A 20,750-nucleotide genomic window follows, 5' to 3' on the forward strand; every position below is an offset into this window, starting at 1 on the left:
TCATGCTTCATTTCATACAGTTTTATTAAGTTTATTTTGAGGAGATAGAAATTATGTACTTTTAAAATTCTTTGTCATTTCTCTATATTAATTAGATTTATGATTTGTTAAATACTTATGTGCCTTTCTGATAACAAATGTTTTTTTGTTTTTTAAAGCCACTGGATGTGGACAAAGATTCATCCCTGGTGACTCTCTGTTATGGACTCTGTGTACTGGGACGGAGAGCTTTGGGGACTGCATCCCATCATATGTCCAGGTAAAGAAGACATTTCTGTTCTGAGGAAGAGAGTATGGGAAGCTGTATTACCTAAATCTGAAATCATTTTTCGTGGAAGCCTGTATTCTATGCTAATTTATTGTAAAGTCTTTTTAGATTTTATATTTCTATACATCATCTTCTTGAACATAGTTGAGCTGTCCTAACTGGTTAACAGAACTGGTTTTTAAAATTCACACATGTGTGGGTAGCCACTGATAATGAGAATATAATGAATTAAAGAAATTTTAAAATATAACCACCCATGAATTTTGATTGGCCTCCTCCTGTTTACATCTATTTTTCTAACAAATTCATTCATTTCTATTTTTCCGTATTTCCTTGCAGTCTTTGTCCAGGGTATTTATACTTCTAATATAGTAGTAGATTTGGAGACTCTAAATCTAAACTGAATTTCCTAACATATACATCCAAATGAATCAGAATTTCACATATTTTGAATTTTTTCTGTGATAACTACATGTTTTCCATTAAGCTTTTCTTAATTTATTTTAACTTTAACCAAATCTGTAGGCTCTTTGCCTGTTGTTTATTTTCGTGGATTCACTATTACAGTGGTTCATAAATAAGGGTCCCAGGTCGGACAGGCCCTATCTCTTGTGATTCTGGTTCAGGGTTCTGACATTAGTTCCTGGAATCTGTATTTTCAAAACACTCCCAGGTGATTCTGATGCACACGCAGATGTAAGAATCAATGTCATGGAAGACCTTTGTCAAAACATGTGAACTTTTATCTCCAATCTTAACAGTAATTTAGAGTCATTCCTCTATGGATTGCATGCCCTATTTAAAGGAGATTTCCGTATTTCTTCAATTCGAGATGAATGGATCTTTGCTGACATGGAATTGCTAAGAAAAGTAGTAGTCCCTGGGATCCGTATGTCCATTAAACTCCATCAGGTAAGATGAGATTTTTCTAATTCATTACTGGTGTTTACTGATCCTTCTTCACATGATTTCAGTATTAGTCCATTCTCACGCCGCTGTAAGGAATACCCGAAACTGGGTAATTTATAAAGGAAAGAGGTTTAATTGACTCACAGTTCCACAGGGGTGGGGAGGTCTCATGAAACTTACAGTCATGGCGGAAGGGGAGGCAAACACATCCTTCTTCATATGGTGGCAACAAGGAGAAGTGCCAAGCAAAAGGAGGAAAAAAACCCCTTATAAAACCATCAGATCTCATGAGAACTCACTTATTATCACGAGAGCAGCAGCATGGGGTAACTGCTCCCATGATTCAATTACCTCCCACTGGTTCCCTTCCAGGACATGTGGGGATTATGGGAACTACAATTCAAGATGAGATTTGGGTGAGGACACAACCAAAGCATATCAGCTTCCAAATTATGTGTCTTAGGAACCTTTTGAGAAATATTCTGATCTGAATAAAAGAAAAATGTGATTTCATGACAAGATATATTAAATCTTTAAAACCTGAACCTATGTTTCTAATAGTAAATTTGAATATTAACATTAGAGAGTGACACATATAGGCATGAAATAAGTAAAGGTCCTTGGTCTCCATAATACTTATTTTGACTTCATATCATTGTAATTCCTGCCTATTCCCTGTATGAATATTAGCCAACTCTAAATGTAGTGTAGTAAACTTCAGGAGTGTTACAAGTACTGCTGTTACTGAAGGATGAATTTCATTCCATGTGTTTTATAGAATAATAGGTGGTTAGGACAGACTTAGGCTTAGCTAAATATCTTAATAGGGTAATGACATTAAAGTGAGGCCCTACAATGCATTTCTAAAGCCCAAATGATTGCAAGAATATATTGTGAAATTAAGTACTGGCACTTGTTCCTCCATTCCACTGGATGGTAGTTATCAGATCTGATGATAGAGACTTCGTGATAAGACTCATTAAAGTGTATCTGCAGTGCTCAAATATAATTGAATATTTTGCCCCCAAATAAAATGTAACTTACTTTTCAAGTCATTATAGTATAATATAAAGTGTGGGAATTAAATTAAAAACTTGACATTCTTTAGGAACATTACTAATAAGGAACACATTATTTGAAAATCTCTTTGAAAAAATGGAATACTGTTTGAGGATGATGCCCCAGGACTGACAACATTTATAAACAGGGAGGTGAGAATGTAGAATTGGAACCCAGGAACCATGGAGGGATGAGGGGAGGAGAGGAGGTGGAGAATGTAATGCAACCTGAAGAAGTTCCTTAATTCTGATATACCTTCTGGGAGGGTGGAGATTGACCTATAAAGTCACAAACAACAGCCATTTATTGATCATCACTTTGAGCAAGACATTAGGTTGTCTATGAGGATCTCTCAGGCAGGAAAATCTAGATGTGTAAATCAGTACTGGTCATTGCCAAAGTTCATGTGCTCATGAAAATCCATAAAAGTGAACAATAGGCTCATATACTAAAAGAAAGGATATATGCATCTACCTTACAACCCAACAATTCTACTTCTAGATGTTTACACAAGAGAATTAAAGTACAATTGATTCTTGAACAACACTGGTTTGAACTGCATAGCTACATTTATACACAGATTTTTTTTCAGTAAATGTACTGGAAACTTTTTTGGAAATTTACAACACTTTGAAAAAGATGAACTACAAAGCCTAGAATTACCAATAAAATAAGACAAACTTAGGTATGTCATGAATGCATAAAATACACATAGATACTAGTTTATTTTATTATTTGCTACCATAAAACACACAGAAATCTATTATAAAAAGTTAAAATTTATCAAAACTTACAAAAACACTTATAGACTATACGTGGCACCATCTGCAGTTGAAAGAAATGTAAACAAACAAAGATGCAGTATTAAATCATAACTACATAAAGTTAACTGTGGTACATATTAATATTATACCACTACAGTAATGTCATAGTCACCTTCTGTTGCTTTTTCTGTGAGCTCAAATGTTGGGAATGTGCTTAAAACGCCGTGTGGCACTGATCATCTCTGTGTGAGCAGTTCGACTTTCCAGTAAATTGTGTATTTCAATAAAAAGAGCTCACTTGCAGTTCTCCTGTATTTCTCATTGTGTTTAGTGCAGTACCATAACCTTAAATAACACCATGGGATCCATACAGAGTGCCACTAGTGATGCTGAAAGGGCCCCCATGAAACAGAAAAGTCACAACATTAAAAGGAAAGGTTGAGTTGCTTGATATGTGCCATAGATTGAGGTCTGCAACTGTGGTTGCCCACCATTCCAAGATAAGTGAATCCATCTTAAGGACCAGTGTGGAAAAAAAAAAAATTTGTGAAGCTTCCACTGTTACTACACCAGCAGGTGGAAAACCTTGCACATTTTACAAAATACATTTTCGTCTCATGTTGAAAATAGAGCTTTTATGTTGGATGCAGGATTTCTATAAGAAAGGCATACCTATAAAACACTAATATGGTTCAAGAAAAAGTGAAGTCATTATATGGCAATTTAAGGCATAGGGAAGGTGAAGGATTTAAAGCTGGAAAATTTAATGCCAGCAAAGGATGGCTTGATAATTTTAGAAAGAGCTTTGGCTTTAAAAATGTCAAGATAACAGGAGAAGCAGCTTCTGCCAACCAAGAGGCAGCAGACGAGTTCCAGATGCCATTAAGAAAATCATTGAGGGGAAAGGATATCTGCCTGAACAGATCTTTAATGCAGGTGAAAGTACCCTATTCTGCAGTGGGGTTTGGGGGTGGGGAAGCCACAAAGGACACTTTTTAGTAAGGAAGAGCACCAAGCACCAAAATTTAAGGCAGGAATGGGTAAGCTAAGTTTACTGTTTTGTGCAAATGCAGAGAGGGGTTTATGATCAGGACTGTCTTTACCTATAAAGCCGCAGACCCCTAAGCCTTGAAGGGAAAAGATAAGCACCAACTGCTATTTTGATTGTACAACAAGAAGGCCTAGACAAAGAGAACTCTTCCTGGTTTGGTTCCACCAATGCTTTGTCCCTGAAGTCAGGAAGTACCTTGCCAGTAAAGGACCTTCTTTTAAAGTTCTTTTGATATTGGACAGTGCCTGTGGCCACCCAGAACCCCATGAGTTCAATACCGAAGGTGCGGAGGTGGTCTGCTTGCCTCCAAACAACTTCTCTAATTCAGCCTCCAGATCAGGTTATAATAAAGACCTTTAAGGCTCATTACACATGGTACTCAATGGAAAGGATTGTCAGTGCTATGGAAGAGAACCCTGATAGAACATCATGAAAGTCTAGAAAGATTACACCATTGAGATGCCATTGCTGTTATCGAAAAAGCCATGGAAGCTATCAAACACAAAATAATACATTTCTGCTGGAGAAAACTGTGCCCAGATGTTGTACATGACTTCACAGGATTTATGACAGAGCCAATCAAGGAAATCATGAAAGAGATTGTTGATATGGCAAAAAAAAAGGTAGAGGATGAAGGATTACAAGGTGTGGCTCTTGGAGGGATTCAAGAGGTATTAAGCACCACACTAGAAGTATTAACAGAAGATGACTTTATGGAGATGAATGCTTCCAAGCCAGCACCAGATGATGAGGACGACAAGGAAGCAGTGCCAGAAAACAAGTTGACTTTACATAGTCTGGCAGAGTGATTCGGATTATTCAAGACTGATTTTTGACTTATTTTACAGCATGGACCCTTCTGTGATGTGGACACTAAAACTAAAGCAAAAGGTAGAATAAGAATTGGTACTATATAGAAACATTTTTAAAGAAATGAAAAAGGAAAAATGTCAGAAATTTATAATGGTTTTTGGTAAAGTTACACCAAGGATACCTGCTTCTCTTCCCTCTCCTTCCACCTCCTCCACCTTTGCCACCTTGAGACTGCAAGACCAACCCCTCCTTTTCCTCCTTCTCAGCCTATTCCAAATGTGAGATGACAAAGATGAAGACCTTTATGATGATCCACTTCTACTTAATGAGCAGTAAATATATTTTCTCTTCCTTATGATTTTCTTAATAACATTTTCTTTTCTCTAGCTTACATTATTGTAAGAATACAGTATATAATATGTGTAAAATGCAAACTATGTGTTAATTGACTATGTTATTGGTAAGGCTTCCAGTCAACAGTGAGGTATTTGTAGTTAACATTTTTTGGAGAGTCAAAGGTTATACATGGATTTTAGAGTGCATAGGGATAGGCACCCCAACCCCTGCGTTGTTCCAGGGTCAACTGTATATGTCTACACAAAGACTTAAAACACAAATGTTTATAGTGTTTTTATTCGTAATAACCTCCAACTGGAAAGTACTCAAATGTCCATCAGCAGACAGGCATACAAATTATGGTATATCCACACAAAAGAATATTACTCAGCAATAAAAAGAAACTAATAACAAACAGCAGATCAGTGGTTACTTGGAGTTTAGAGAGTGAATGCCAGAGGCAGGAAGGAACTCTTTGAGGTGATGGAAATGCTCTATATCTGGATTGCAGCAGTGGTTACCTGGGTATGCACATTTGTCAAGATGCGTCTAACTGTACACTTAAAATGGGTGCATTTTGTTGTAAATTGTATTTCAATTTGACTTTTAAGAAGATTCTGTTTCCAGAGAGCTGAAAATACAAAATTTCTGTTAACCTTTGCCTTTCAGACATAGTCTTTGATGATGTACTTTTAGTACTTCATAGGTGTTTTTGGACTTTTTTCTTTATAGTTCTTTCCCCACCCTCTCCAACCTTATGTATTACATGTGCTTACTTTTTGGTAACTAAAACTGTTATGGTATGCCGGACGTGGTGCCTGACGCCTATAATCGCAGCACCGTTGGGAGGATCTCTAGAGTCCAGGAGTTTGAGACCAGCCTGGTCAACATAGCGGGACTGCGTCTCTGCAAAAAAGAAACAGAAATATTAGCCAGGCAAGGTATCACATGCCTTTAGTCCCAGCTACTTGGGAGGCTGAGATGGGAGATCACTTGAGTCCAAGAGTTTGAGGTTACAGTGAGCTATGATTGCATCACTGCACTCCAGCCTGAGCGACAGAGCAACGCCTAGTCTCTAAAAAAAAAACCCCAAGAAGAAACTGTTATGATCTGTACAGTATTTACTATTGTATAGTGTCCCACATGTACACAGTACTTTCATATGCATTAAATCACCACAACCCAGAAAGTTATTTTAATCCCAGTTTTGCAGAAGAAGATTAACCAAAACTCAGATTAAGCAAATTCCTTTTTTCATCTGTTCTCTTTCTTGTCCTCTAATTGCTTTTGTAAAATATATTTCCTCCTTATTTATTTTCCTTTATTAGCACTCTTTGAGGATTACATAGTTGTTAGAACTAAAATAAACCAATCAAAATCCAAATGAGTTTACATATGCTATGTGCTAAAAATGTTACGGTCTGTGATATCCTCAAGGACAGGAATAATTTCTTATTAATCTTTATGTTCTCCTTGCTTGGGACAGTGGACTGTAGATGTTTAATGAATGAATTTCATTGCTCTAAAAAAGTGTATCCTGTGCATCTGCTTATAACATCTCAAGTATATTTCTAAAATTCTTCTGAAAACTTTTACCAGTAAAACTGATAACGTCTCTTGAATATTCTTAAAAAGTAAACATTGCTCAATAATAAACATCTTTCCATCACTCCATATTATTGTACAGTATCCCCAAGAAGCAATCACTGCCAGTAATTTGATGTATCTTTTCTGATTTCTTCTAAGCACATACATTTTCATCTATGTGTGTGATATGCTCCTTTTTAAAAATGTAATTTTGCTATGCAAATTAATTGTAACATGCTATTTTTTTCATTTAATATGACATAGACATCTTTCCAAATCACCACATACAGAGGCACCTCACAGTTTTCAGTGTACGTAGAACTTTACATATTTATTCAAGCATTTTAAAGCCAGTGAAGAGATATTTAAACAAGATGAAACATTTTCCACTTTGGGCATGCCTGATAATTTCCAGCATTTTGTTCATTTTCTTAAGAACGTGATTATTGGCCAGGCATAGTAGCTTATGCCTGTAATCCCAGCACCTTGGGAGGCTGAGGCAGGAGGAGGATCGCTTGAGCTCAGATGTTTGAGATCACCCTGGGCAACATAGGAAGACCCTGTCTCTACAAAAAATTTTTTTAAAAATTAGCTGGGCTGGGTACAGTGGCTCATGCCTATAATCCCAACACTTTGGGAGGCCAAGGTGGGTGGATCATGAGGTCAGGAGATCGAGACCATCCCAGCTAACAAGGTGAAACCCCATCTCTACTAAAAATACAATAATTAGCTGGGTGTGGCGGTGTGTGCCTGTAATCCCAGCTACTTGGGAGACTGAGGCAGGAGAATCACTTGAACCTAGGAGGCTGCAGTGAGTTGAGATTGTGCCACTGAACTCCAGCCTGGAGACAGAGCTAGACTCCGTCTCAAAAGAAAAAAAAAAATGAGCTGGGCATGGGGGCGTGTGCCTGTACTTAGGAGGTTAAGGTGAGAGGATTGCTTGAGCAAAGGAGGTCAAGGTTGCAGTGAGGTATGATCACGCCGCTGCACTCCAGCCTGGGTGACAAAGTGAGATCCTGTCTCCAAAAAAAAAAAGTAGAAAAAAATGTTATTGCTTATGTCTGGACTTTTATTTTTCATTCAAGTAATTGTAAAAATACTACTCTACAAAGATGGCATTCCTTACCTAGTAGAACTATTTGCTAAAAGATAGTATATCAGATGACATCTGACTGTCTGCTTGTATAGGAAAATATGAACTCAGTATTTAAAATAAAAATTAGGAGAGTTGGTGTATGATATACAGAAGTTAAGAACTGCTTATCAGTATATTATGAATGCTATCTTAGATCAAGTGGTCTAAAAACAGGTTAGAGTCCAAGATTCTTGTGCAAGAGATTAATTGAGGGGTGCACTCAAGAAATGTTTGTAAAGAAGTGTTAGAAGTGGGATGGAAAAAGGGAAGCAGCTCAGCAAAATGTGTTTTAGCTGAATTCTAGCCTTAGCTGGATTCTAGAAGCAACTCTGGAGTTAGCAGTATCTCCAAAAGTTATGCTGTGTACTTCCTTACTTCTCATCCCATACAGAGAAGGATGTACCCCTCCCCACCCCCAACACCGGCGTTTCCTACCCAGGTAGCTCCATTAGCTGAAGGCAATTCCTAGAAGAGAGGTACCTTCTAAGAATTACCCTAATTTGCTTAGGATAATGGCCTGCATCCACATCCATATTGCTGCAAAGGGAAGTGACTTAATTCTTTTTTATGGCTGCATAGTAGTCTTTATTTCCTTTATCAGATTTACCATTGATGAGGACCTAGGTTGATTCTGCATCTTTGCTATTGTGGATAGTGTTGCAATGAACATAAGAGTATATGTGTATTTTTGGTAGAACAATTTATTTTCTTTTGGATTTATACCCAGTAATGGGATTGCTGGGTCAAATGGTAGTTATGTTTCTTTGAGAAGTCTCCAACTGCGTTCCACAGTGACTGAACTAACTTGCATTTCAACAGTGTATAAGCATTCCCTTTTCTCCTCAGCTTTGCCAGCCTCTCTTGTTTTTTGACTTTTTAATAATAGTCTTTCTGACTGGTGTGAGATGGTGGTTTTGATTTGCATTTCTTTGATGATTCATGTGGTTGAGCATTTTTTTCACATTTGTTTGCTGCTTGTATGTCTTATTTTGAGAAGTATCTGTTCTTGTCTTTTGCCCACTTTTTAATGGGGTTGTTTTTTGCTTATTGAATTAAGTTCCTTATAGATTCTGGGTATTAGACCTTTGTTGGATGCATAGTTTGTGAATAGTTTCTCCCATCCTGTAGGTTGTCAGTTTACTCTGTTGACAGCTTCTTTTCCTGTGCAGAAGCTCTTCAGTTTAATTAAGTCTCACTTGTCAGTTTTTGGTTTCGTTGCAATTGCTTTTAGGACTTAGTCATAAATTATTTCCCAAAGCTGATGTCCAGCATGGTGTTTTCTAGATTGTCTTCTAGGATTCTTATATTTTAAGGTCTTACATTTAAATCTTTAATCCATTCCATCTTGTGTTAATATTTGTATATGGTAAAAGGTAGGAGTCTGGTTTCATTGTTCTGCATGTGGCTAGCCAGCTACCCTAGCACCATTTATTGAATAGGGAGTCCTTTCTCCATTGCGTATTTTTTCAAAACTTTGTTGAAGCTCAGATGGCTGTGGGTGTACAGCTTTATTTCTGGGTTCTTCATTCTGTTCCATTGGTCTGTGTGTCTGTCTCTTACCAGTACCGTGCTATTTTCGTCACTGTAGCCTTAAAATTTGAAGTCAGATAATGTGATACCTCTGGCTTTGTTCTTTTTACTTATAATTGTTTTGGCTGTTCAGGCTCCTTTTTTGGTTCTATATAATTTTAGAAGCTTTTTCTAATTCTGTGAAAAATTACATTGGTAGCTTGATAGGAGTGGCATTAAAGCTGTAGATTGCCTTGGGCAGTATGGCCATTTTAACAGTATTGATTCATCCAGTCCATAAGCATGGAATGTTTTTCCATTTGTGTCACGTCTGATTTCCTTCAGCAGTGTTTTGTAGTTCTCTTTGCAGAGATCTTTCACCTCCTTGGTTAGATGTATTCGTGTGTGTGTGTGTGTGTGTGTGTGTGTGTGTGTGTGTGTGTGCATTGTAGATGGGATTGCATTATTGATTTGCTTCTCAGCTTGAATATTATTGATTAATAGAAATGCTACTGATTTTAGTACACTGATTTTGTATGCTGAAACTTGATTGAAGTCAACAGTTCCAGGTTCTCGGCTTGAATATTATTGATTAATAGAAATGCTGCTGATTTTAGTACACTGATTTTGTATGCTGAAACTTGATTGAAGTCATTTATCAGTTCCAGGAGCCTTTTGGCAGAGTCTTCTCGCTTCTCTAGGTATAGAATCATATCAGCAGCAAAGAAAGATACTTTGACTTATTTTCCGATTAGCTTGCCTTTTTTTTTGCCCCCTGTCTGATTGCTATGGGTAGGACTTCTGGTACTGTGTTGAATAGGAGTGGTGAGAGTGGACATCCTTGTTTTGTTCTGGTTCTCAAGGGAGATGCTTCCACCTTTTGCCCATTCAGTATGATGGCTGTAAGTTTGTCATAGATGCTGCATCCTGGAGATTTTGGCATGTTGTATCTCTGTTTTCATTTATTTCAAAGAATTTTTTTTATTTCTGCTTTAACTTCATTTTTTTACGCAAAAGTCATTCACAAGAAAGTTGTTTAATTCCCATGTAATTGTGTGGTTTTGAGAGATCTTCTTGGTATTGATTTCTGTTTTTATTCCACTGTGGTCCAAGAGTATGGTTACTTTTATTTTGATTTTTTAAATTTATTGAAACTTGCTTTATGGCCAGGCATGTGGTCAGTCATAAGGTATGTTCTATATGCAGATAAAAATAATGTGTAGTCTGTGATTGATGGGTGGAGTATTCTGTAGATTTCTATTAGATTCAGTTGGCTGCCAAGTGTCAAATTTAAGTCTAGAATTTCTTTGTTAGTTTTTTGCCTTAATGATCTAACACTGTCAGTGGGGTATTGAAGTCCCCTACTATTACTATTGTGGCTAAGTCTTTTTGTAGGCCGAGAAAACCTTGTTTTATGAATCTGGTTGCTCCAATGTTGGGTGCGTATATATGTAAGATAGTTATATCTTCTTGTTAAATTGAACCCTCTGTCATTATGTAATGACCTTTTGTGCTCATTTTTACTGTTGTTAAAATCTATTTTATCTGATGTAGGAATAGTGACCCCTGCTCTTTTGTTTTGTTTGTTTGCATGATAAATCTTTCTCCACCCCTTTACTTTGCACCTATGAGTGTCATTGCATGTGAGATGGGTCTCTTGAAGATACCAGACAAATGAATCTTTTTTTTTTTAAATCCACCTTGCAACTCTGTGTCTTTTAAGTAGGGTGTTATATTCAAGGTTAATATTGATATGTGAGGTTTTGGTCCTGTCATGAAGTTGTTAGCTGGTTACTTCATAGTTCTACTGTGTGGTTGCTTTATAGGGTCTGTGGGCTGTGTTCTTAAGTGTGTTTTTGTGGTAGCAGGTATTATTTGTTTCCATGTTTGGAGCTCCCTTAAGGATCTCTCGTAAGGCTGGTCAAGTGGTAACAAATTTCCTTAGCACTTGTTTGTCTGGAAAAGATTTTGTTTCTCCTTCAGTTATGAAGCTTAGTTTGGCAGGATGTGAAATTCTTGGTTGGAATTTCTTTAAGAATGCTGAAAACAGGCCCCAATCTCTTCTGGCTTATAAAGTTTCTTCTGAGAAGTTTACTATTAACCTGATGGCATTTCCTTTGTATGTGATCTGATCTTTAAGAGTTTTTCTTTAGTATTGACCTTGGACACCCTGGTGATTGTATGCCTCGTTATGTTCATTTTGTATAGTATCTCACAGCTGTTCTCAGATTTCTTGTACCTGGATGTCTACCTTTCTAGCAAGATTAGGGAAATGCTCTTGAGTTATTCCCTCAAACATGTTTTTCAGGTTGTTTGCTTTTCCACCTCCTCTCTCAGGAATGTCATTAATTGGTAAGTTTGGTTGCTTTTCATAATCCCATATTCCTCAAAGACTCTGTTCATTTCTTTTATTCTTTTTTCTTTATTTTGTCTGACTGAGTTATTCCAGAATACCAGTCTTCAAGGTCCAAAATCTTCTGCCTGGCATTTATTAACTTCCTAAACTTAGGAAGCAATTAAGCATCTTTAAGCTTCAATTTTTAAACATCAAAAATGCAGGTATTATCAACCCAACCTACTTGACAAGATTGTGGTAAGATTCCAGTGAAATAGTGTAGAACATTTTATATTGTGAAGCATTATTTATGTGTACAGTATTATCTCACATATCTCAACCCCCCAGCTGACAGGCTCTATCCTTAAGATAGATCTCTTACTCTCCCTCTTCTCCTTTCACATAGCACAAATTCTGGTCAGTTGACTTGAGTGCAAATGGATTACTTTACCTAGATACAGAAATTTGTCAACCTCCCAACTATAAGTATGAAAGCAGCCTATAATATTTACATTTCTTTAATATACCATTTCAAAACTGCAGATTTATGTTATGGTTGTTTCAGTATATGTCCTGTCCCTGTTAATGTGTGGGTTTTATAATAGGGAGATACATTTCGTATCTTCTTTGTTTCATCTATGCTGCCTGCCATAGAGTCTTGTACATGGTAAATACTGAATAACTATCAAATGAATGAGTAGTTATTAAGACCAAGAGGCTTTTCGGAGAAAACTTTACCAACTTCTCTAGGACTAGGACCGCAGATCTGTGCTCAAAGCTCATAGATTGGAGCTGTATCTTAACTAGATGAGAGGCAGGATAAAGTGGTATATTAGAACCCATTTTAGATATACGAGTTTATACGAAAAATACCTAGTTAAAAAGAAACACAATATAGAGACCTTTTATATAGTTTTAGCCTTCCTTGGCTAATAGTGACGTAATCCTTCAACAGAAAAAAAACATGAGCAAAGATATGAAAAACCAACTTGAAAGAGAAAAACAAAACACATAAAAACCAGAAATGATATTTATTCATCTGGAACTTAGAGGAGAGGGTTGGATTGAGGAATTTACCAAAATATTATAGCAGTAATGAGCTAATTCCTAACCCAGTTATGATTGAGAATCTATAATTTATCTCTAATATTAACATGTGTTGAAGTATTCATATTAAACTAGTTTTTAAGAACTTTCACTTAGTAACTGTAGAAGTTATCAGTTCTCTTATTTTCCTTTAAAAATTTATATATTATTTTTGTATTTAGGATCATTTTACTTCTCCAGATGAATATGATGACCCTACTGTGCTGTATGAAGCCATAGTATCTCATGAGAAAAACCTCGTAATAGCCCATGAAGGGGACCCTGCGTGGCGGAGTGCAGTACTTGCCAACTCTCCCTCCTTGCTTGCTCTGCGGCATGTCATGGATGATGGCACCAATGAGTATAAAATCATCATGCTCAACAGACGCTACCTGAGCTTCAGGGTCATTAAAGTAAGTGTTTGAGGTATTTATTTGTGTCCAAAAATTAAAAGTTGAATAACTTGATTTAAACTTTTATTTTTTATTTTTATTTTTTTAAGACAGAGTCTCACTTTGTGGCCCAGGCTGGAATGCAGTGGCATGATCATGACTAACTGCAGGCTCTTGACCTCCCTCGGCTCAGGTGATCCTCCACCTCAGCCTATCGAGAAGCTGGGACTACAGGCATGCACCACCATGTCCAGCTAATTTTTGTGTTTTTTGTAGAGATGGGGTTTTGCCATGTTGCCCTGGCTGGTCTCACACTCCTGGGCTCCAGTGATCCACCTGACTCAGCCTCCCAAAGCTGTACAATTACAGGTGTGAGCCACCGCGCCCAGCCTTTATGTAAACTTTTAAAAAGTGATTTAAAGTTTTTTCACAGAAAAAAAAATGTAATGACCATATTACATTAGTCTTTCTTGTTTATGAGCACTTGATTTGACTTATTTTTTTCAGTACTTTATTCTGTCCTCTGAAAGTTTCTCATGTGCCATAAAGCCTTAAAATTTTTGGTTATTTCAGTTTTGACAGTCTTTTATCCATTAAATGGCAGGTCTTGTATCTTTTATATATGCAATTTGAGCAGCATTTCTTTTTAAAAAGTCAGCACCATATTGCTAATATAATATGATTCCTAGGTTGCAAAATGATAGCATTCCGTGTACTTAATAGAGATCAGAAGTTAAATAGTTCTTTCTAACTTTTCCTTGTTTGTTTTTTTTTTTTAAACATCTCAGGGCTTTAAGACACTTAATTTCTGAAATTTTGATAGTTTATAGTCATTTATTTTTTTAATTTACATTAATCAGCCCACAAATGTCATAAACATTCTTTCAACTCTAAATATTTATCTCTCATTTCTATAAAAGATACCTATTATCCTATTTATCAGTGCTCTGCCAATTTAAAAAACTAAATTGACTTCATTTTACTTAATACTTTAAAGACAGAGCATGAAGAAAGAGCTCTGTAGATACTTATTATTTAGCAATCTGCTAATGACAAAGGGAAATTGATTACCTCCTATTTAAACGTGACCTACTTATATTTGTTCCCTGCTTTTCACAACTGGTTATCATAATGTCTTTTGTATTCCTCCCATTTCTGCTCTTCTGTTTCTGTGAATTTTATTCTTGGCCCCTTAACCTAATTCCCTTGTGTTCTGGTTTTCAGGTGAATAAGGAATGTGTCCGGGGTCTTTGGGCAGGGCAACAGCAGGAGCTTGTTTTTCTACGTAACCGTAACCCAGAGAGAGGTAGCATCCAAAATGCAAAGCAAGCCCTGAGAAACATGATAAACTCATCCTGTGATCAACCTATTGGCTACCCAATCTTTGTCTCACCCCTGACAACTTCTTACTCTGACAGCCACGAACAGCTTAAAGACATTCTTGGGGGTCCTATCAGCTTGGGAAATATCAGGAACTTCATAGTGTCAACCTGGCACAGGTGAGCCAAGGGGTTGCATTATTCAGTGCTGGTGTATTCCTGACCCTGTCAATCTAGGCAGTGTGCATCACCTGGGAAGCTTGTAGAAAAAAGTACAGATGCCATGGTACAATATGAACCCATTATTTCTTAACTTCAAGAAGTAGAATCTGAGCATTCTTACCTTCAAAATCTTATTAGATAAATATGATGTATAACTGTGGTTTAAGAACCATTGCTCTATTACTTGGTAGAATCTTGGAAAATACCCATTATTTGTTTAATTTTCTTTAACTTTCTATTTTATATTACCACTATTAGAATATTTGGATATTTTTTCTATACAAACAGAAAATTAAGAGAAAAACATAACATGCAAGTTGATTACTTTTTCTGATTTACCGTTCTGTTCCAACACTAGGGGGAGCACTCTGAACACATTGAGACTTGATGGCAATGCAGAGATACTACTGACTTTTTAACAATACATTCTCACTCAGATCTGAAATTTACAGTGTTTTCAGATATTCACATGATGTTTTTTCTCTGTCTTTTGTCTAGTAAATTATGATGTCTGGTGTAGGAACATCATAGTTTGGATGATGAAGAAATATTGAGAAATATTGCAGAACATAAGTGTTGTTCAGATTCTTAAATATAGCTTAAGAAAACCAAATCTGGCAATTAAATTAGCAAACTCTCAAATGTTCAATCTCTGCCCAAACAGAAGGCACAATATAAGCCAGGGGAGTGTTCAAAGAAATTTTCTTTCCAAAAAAGATCTAATATGCTAGAATTACCTTAAAGAGGTTCTTTCCCCCTAAGACAAATGGCATAGAGATAGAGTGCCCAATTGTCCTTGTTTGCTTAGTCACTCTCCATTTTTTAAAAATAGGAAAAAATCATTTCAGCACCTCTCTTCAAGTGTAGTATATTAACAGTATAAATGAATTCGGTTTTCAGGGGTTACATACTTCAGAGTCACTGAACAGACGTTGGCACTAGTAAGAATTCTGTTTCCAGGCCTGGCGCGGTGGCTTACGCCTATAATCCCAGCACTTTGGGGGGCTGAGGCGGGCAGATCACAAGGTCAAGAGATCGAGACCATCCTGGCTAACATGATGAAACACCGTCTCTATTAAAAATACAAAAATTAGCTGGGCATGGTAGCGGGCACCTCTAGTCCCAGCTACTCGGGAGGCTGAGGCAGGAGAATCATTTGAACCAGGAGGTCGAGGTTGCAGTGAGCCAAGATTGCACCACTGCACTCCAGCCTGGTGACAGAGCAAGACTCCGTCCCCCACCCCCAAAATAAATAAATAAATAAATAAAAATTCCATTTCCAGCTATGATCTTAATGGTACAACTGAGTTATATACGGTTCTTTATTATGGTGCAGGACAGATAATAGAGTTTATAAAAGATTTGAGGCAGTGAATATGATGGGTATAGTTCTTAATTAAGCCATTCTTTGAAAACGTAATGAGTTTTTTTGTTCCTTGGGATCTTGGGATAATGCTTCCTACTTCGGTATTTGTTCCTAGGCTTAGGAAAGGTTGCGGAGCTGGATGTAACAGTGGTGGCAATATTGAAGATTCTGATACTGGAGGCGGGACTTCCTGCACTGGTAACAATGCAACTACTGCCAATGATCCCCACAGCAACGTGTCCCAGGGAAGCACTGCAAATCCTGGGCAGGGATCAGGAACTGGACTCCACCCACCTGTCACATCTTATCCTCCAACACTAGGTAATATGAAACAAAGTTATATGTCTAACGTTAGCTTCTTAGCCATAGAGGCTGATTAGTATATATATGTGATCTACTTGGAAATTCAGAAATAGAATTTTTTTTTTGAGACGGAGTCTGGCTCTGGTGCCCAGGCTGGAGTGCAGTGGCACAATCTCGGCTCGCTGCAAGCTCTGCCTCCTGGGTTCACACCATTCTCCTGCCTCAGCCTCCCGAGTAGCTTGAACTACAGGCGCCCGCTACCACGCCCAGCTAATTTTTTGAATTTTAATAGAGACAGGGTTTCACCGTGTTAGCCAGGATGGTCTCGATCTCCTGACCTTGTGATCTGCCCACTTCGGCCTCCCAAAGTGCTGGGATTACAGGCATGAGCCACCATGCCCGGCCCAGAAATAGAATTTTTTTTATTCCAAGTTGTACATTATTCCATTTGTTCATATTATTTTATATATATAAAATATATATTTATTTGTATATATACTTTTAAAACTTGATAATTCAATGTAAACATTTTAGTATATTAAGGATTCTTTAAAAATATAATTTTTATTTTTATTATTTTTTATTTTTTGAAACGGAGTCTCACTCTGTTGCCCAGGCTGGAGTGCAGTGGTATGATCTCGGCTCACTGCAGGCTCCACCTCCTGGGTTCACACCATTCTCCTGCCTCAGCCTCCTGAGTAGCTGGGCCTACAGGTGCATGCCAGGCCTACAGGTGCATGCCACCATGCCCAGCTAATTTTTGTGTGTGTGTGTTTTTAGTAGAGACGGGGTTTCACCATGTTAGCCAGAATGGTCTCGGTCTCCTGACCTTGTGATCTGCCCCCTTGGCCTCCCAAAGTACTGAGATTACAGGCATGAGCCACCACGCCCAGCTGAAAATATAATTTTTAAAGGCTAACAATATTTAACTATTATAATTAACTTCTCCCCTGTTGGACAATGACTTGGTTTTTCTTCTAACATAATGTTGTAATGATCTTTGTATATAAGTCTTTGTAATCATTTATTATTTTCATAGGTCAGAGACTTTAAAAATGAAATCACTAGGCCAAAGCTTATGAGAATAAGACTCTTGATATATAATACCAAAAATCTTTCCAGAAAGGTTTTGTTTTGTTTTTAACCATGTGGAGTCAGTTGAAACCTTATTCCTTCTGCATACCAGGTGGATTGTAGATCTCATGTCAAAGGGAAATTAATAAAAGCATACTTTGAGGGCCTAGGGACAGGGACAGTTTTCTTAATTAGCACATAAAAAGTACTAATGACAAAATAAATGATTAGTGAGTTTGAAGATTGTCAGTTCCTGCCTCTGCTCTTGCTTGGTCCAGGCTTGCTCCAGGGTGGCAGGAGAAGGGGTGGTCTTTAATTTTATTCTTTTAATTTGCATTACTCTGATACCTAAGAATGGAAGTTTTTAATGAATTTATCAGCAGCTCCCCTTTCTAAAGTGCCTAGTTACATCTTTTGCCTATTTTTCTATTTGGTTATCTTTTTCTTATTGATTTGTGTTTTATATTCTGGATTTGAGCTCTTTCAGTTTTCTGTACCACAAATATCTTTTCCCATGCTGTCCCTTGTCTTTTCATTCTCCTACTGTGAAGAGTTACGTGCCTTCTTCTGATGAGAAGTCCTTAATTTTAGTGAGAACAACTTACTAATCGTTTATTTTGTCATTAGTACTTTTTATGTCCTAATTAAGAAAATTTTCCCTGTCCCTAGGCCCTCAAAGTATGCTTTTATTAATTTCCCTTTGACATGAGATCCGCAATCCACCTGGTGTGCAGAAGGAATAAGGTCTCAACTGTTTCCATATGGCTGGGCAGTTGATCCAGCCAGATGGAGAAGTTGATCCTCTCCCCGACTGCCCCCCTGATTGCTTCACATGAATCAGATAAAGTTCTAAGACATTTACTTAAATTTAAAGACATTTATTAAATTTAAAGACATTTATTAAATTTAAATATATATTCCAATGGGATTCAAGTGAAGAGACCTGTTAGATCAACATTTTGGATGTTGTTTTTTTGCTTCTGAGTGAAAACCTAAAACTTTCAGTGTTCTTTAAATGTACTTTTTGTTCTTACCTTGATGAGCTCTTTTTCTTTTCAGGTAAAAAGTACATGTAACTATGTTTTCAATGTAATTAATTTTACATTACTCTTATGAGTCAAGAAAAAGACAAGTCCGAAGAATTATATCAAGCCACTTGAAAAAGGCAGAAGAACCTGCTTTTCAGTGCCACTGATCATTCCTATTTAGTAGTGCGTGGTATTCACTGTCTCTCTATAGGCAGTGTAGCTTTTCCTTGGTAGAAGTTGAAAGGGCAGTAATACTATACTTTGAAAAATAGTAGTTATAGAGCTTGCCACATAGTAGGGCCTTAATAAATATTTCTCTTTTTTAACTGGCAAAAATTATATGTATTTATGGTATACAACATCATGTTTTGATATGTGAATATATTGTGAAATGATTAAATTAAGCTAGTTAACATATCCATCACCTCATATACTTATTTCTTTGTGGTAAGAACATTTTAGGAGCTACTCAGCAATTTTTAAGCATACAACACATTATTATTAACTCTAGTCCCCAGGCTGTACAGTAGACCTCCAGAGCTTGTTCCTCTTGAGTTACTGGAATTTTGATCCTTTGATCAACACCTCCTCTTCCCCAGCCCCTGGCAACCACCATTCTGCTCTCTGCTTCTGTGAGTTTGGGTTTTTCAGATTCCACAAGTGAGATAATGCAGTATTTCTTAGTAAATCCTTCTGACCTTCTCATTTCCGTGAGATACTTCATTTCTGATATATTATGGAAGTATTCTTGTTCTTTTAAAATATTTCTGTGAAACATATTTTAGGATTTATTACAACCTTAAGTCCTGATATTTGCTGTAAAATATTTAGTTATTAATTATATCTTTCGTATGCCCCAGAATTTGAACTTTAAAAAACTTTAGCAAATAAAAAATATATTACAGAAACCACAGAAGAAAACAGATCTCAGATACATATTTCTTTTCTTAACTTTAAAAGTTTTAGGCATAAACATTAAGTTCTATCAATTCACCAATTAATTGCTTAGGGGAAAAAGTCTTAGAAGCTGCAAAAAAGTATTGTGTCTGAGTCATTCTACTTTGAGTGAGTGCTGCTGTTTCTCCTCCTAGGCACTAGCCACAGCTCTCACTCTGTGCAATCGGGCCTGGTCAGACAGTCTCCTGCCCGGGCCTCAGTAGCCAGCCAGTCTTCCTACTGCTACAGCAGCCGGCATTCGTCCCTCCGGATGTCCACCACTGGGTTTGTGCCTTGTCGGCGCTCTTCCACCAGTCAGATATCGCTTCGAAACTTGCCATCATCCATCCAATCCCGACTGTCGATGGTGAACCAAATGGAACCCTCAGTTCAGAGCGGCCTGGCCTGTGTGCAGCACGGCCTCCCTTCCTCCAGCAGCTCCAGCCAAAGCATCCCAGCCTGCAAACATCACACTCTCGTGGGCTTTCTTGCAACAGAGGGAGGTCAGAGCAGTGCCACTGATGCACAGCCAGGCAACACTTTAAGTCCTGCCAATAATTCACATGCCAGAAAGGGAGAAGTGATTTACAGAGTCCAAGTAAGTAAGCCCAGAGGTGGTCTTGTGCTGTTTTTGTTGCTTATTTGTTTTTATTTCTTATTTGTTGAATGAAGGACTCTTGTGAAAACACACCTTATCTCACTTTGTCTCAAGACTAGAATATTTTTGAATGTTGGGGAAAAATTGCTTCAGACTTAAAAGCTGAAAGCAAATGGTTTTTGTGGTGGTGATACATGTTCCTTGTTCAGCCATTGTCACATGGCCATTGCAGTGAGGTCTACCAGAGACTGAAAAGAATTCAAGAGGTAGCTCTTCAGATTTTTTTTTTTAATTTCATTATAGGAATTTTAAAAATAACTTGAGACACAGAGTCCTGTGAAAAACATTTTGTTTGAGATTATGTAATTTTTCATCATCAAGAAAAAAAAGAATTGGAAATGTTTTTATTTACCATGTAGATTGTAGATCCCAGTCAAATTCTGGAAGGGATCAACCTATCTAAAAGGAAAGAGCTACAGTGGCCTGATGAAGGACTTCGGTTAAAAGCTGGGAGAAATAGCTGGAAAGACTGGAGTCCGCAGGAGGGCATGGAAGGCCATGTAAGTTCTTTTACAAGCTAGCGGTCTGGGGCTCTGCCTTTTTTGAAGTCCGCCTCACTTGGATGCATGGTTTTAGCTGATTTTATACTTATGTATAATT

The 20,750-nt window shown here is 37.3% G+C and overlaps 1 protein-coding gene across 2 annotated transcripts in view; it reads left to right on the forward strand.

Annotated features, from left to right (window-relative positions):
- Positions 1-20,750, forward strand: part of PCNX1 (pecanex 1) — a 205,880-nt gene that overhangs the window by 179,469 nt on the left and 5,661 nt on the right. For both annotated transcript variants that reach the window (XM_025391999.1, XM_025392000.1), the window contains 7 exons: positions 159-259; positions 1,030-1,180; positions 13,035-13,265; positions 14,469-14,743; positions 16,267-16,472; positions 19,648-20,090; positions 20,510-20,650. In XM_025391999.1, the coding sequence (XP_025247784.1) occupies positions 159-259; positions 1,030-1,180; positions 13,035-13,265; positions 14,469-14,743; positions 16,267-16,472; positions 19,648-20,090; positions 20,510-20,650 (1,548 nt within the window). The remainder of the gene's footprint in view (positions 1-158; positions 260-1,029; positions 1,181-13,034; positions 13,266-14,468; positions 14,744-16,266; positions 16,473-19,647; positions 20,091-20,509; positions 20,651-20,750) is intronic.

Source organism: Theropithecus gelada, chromosome 7b (genome assembly GCF_003255815.1).
Source record: "Theropithecus gelada isolate Dixy chromosome 7b, Tgel_1.0, whole genome shotgun sequence".
Classification (NCBI taxonomy): domain Eukaryota; kingdom Metazoa; phylum Chordata; class Mammalia; order Primates; family Cercopithecidae; genus Theropithecus; species Theropithecus gelada.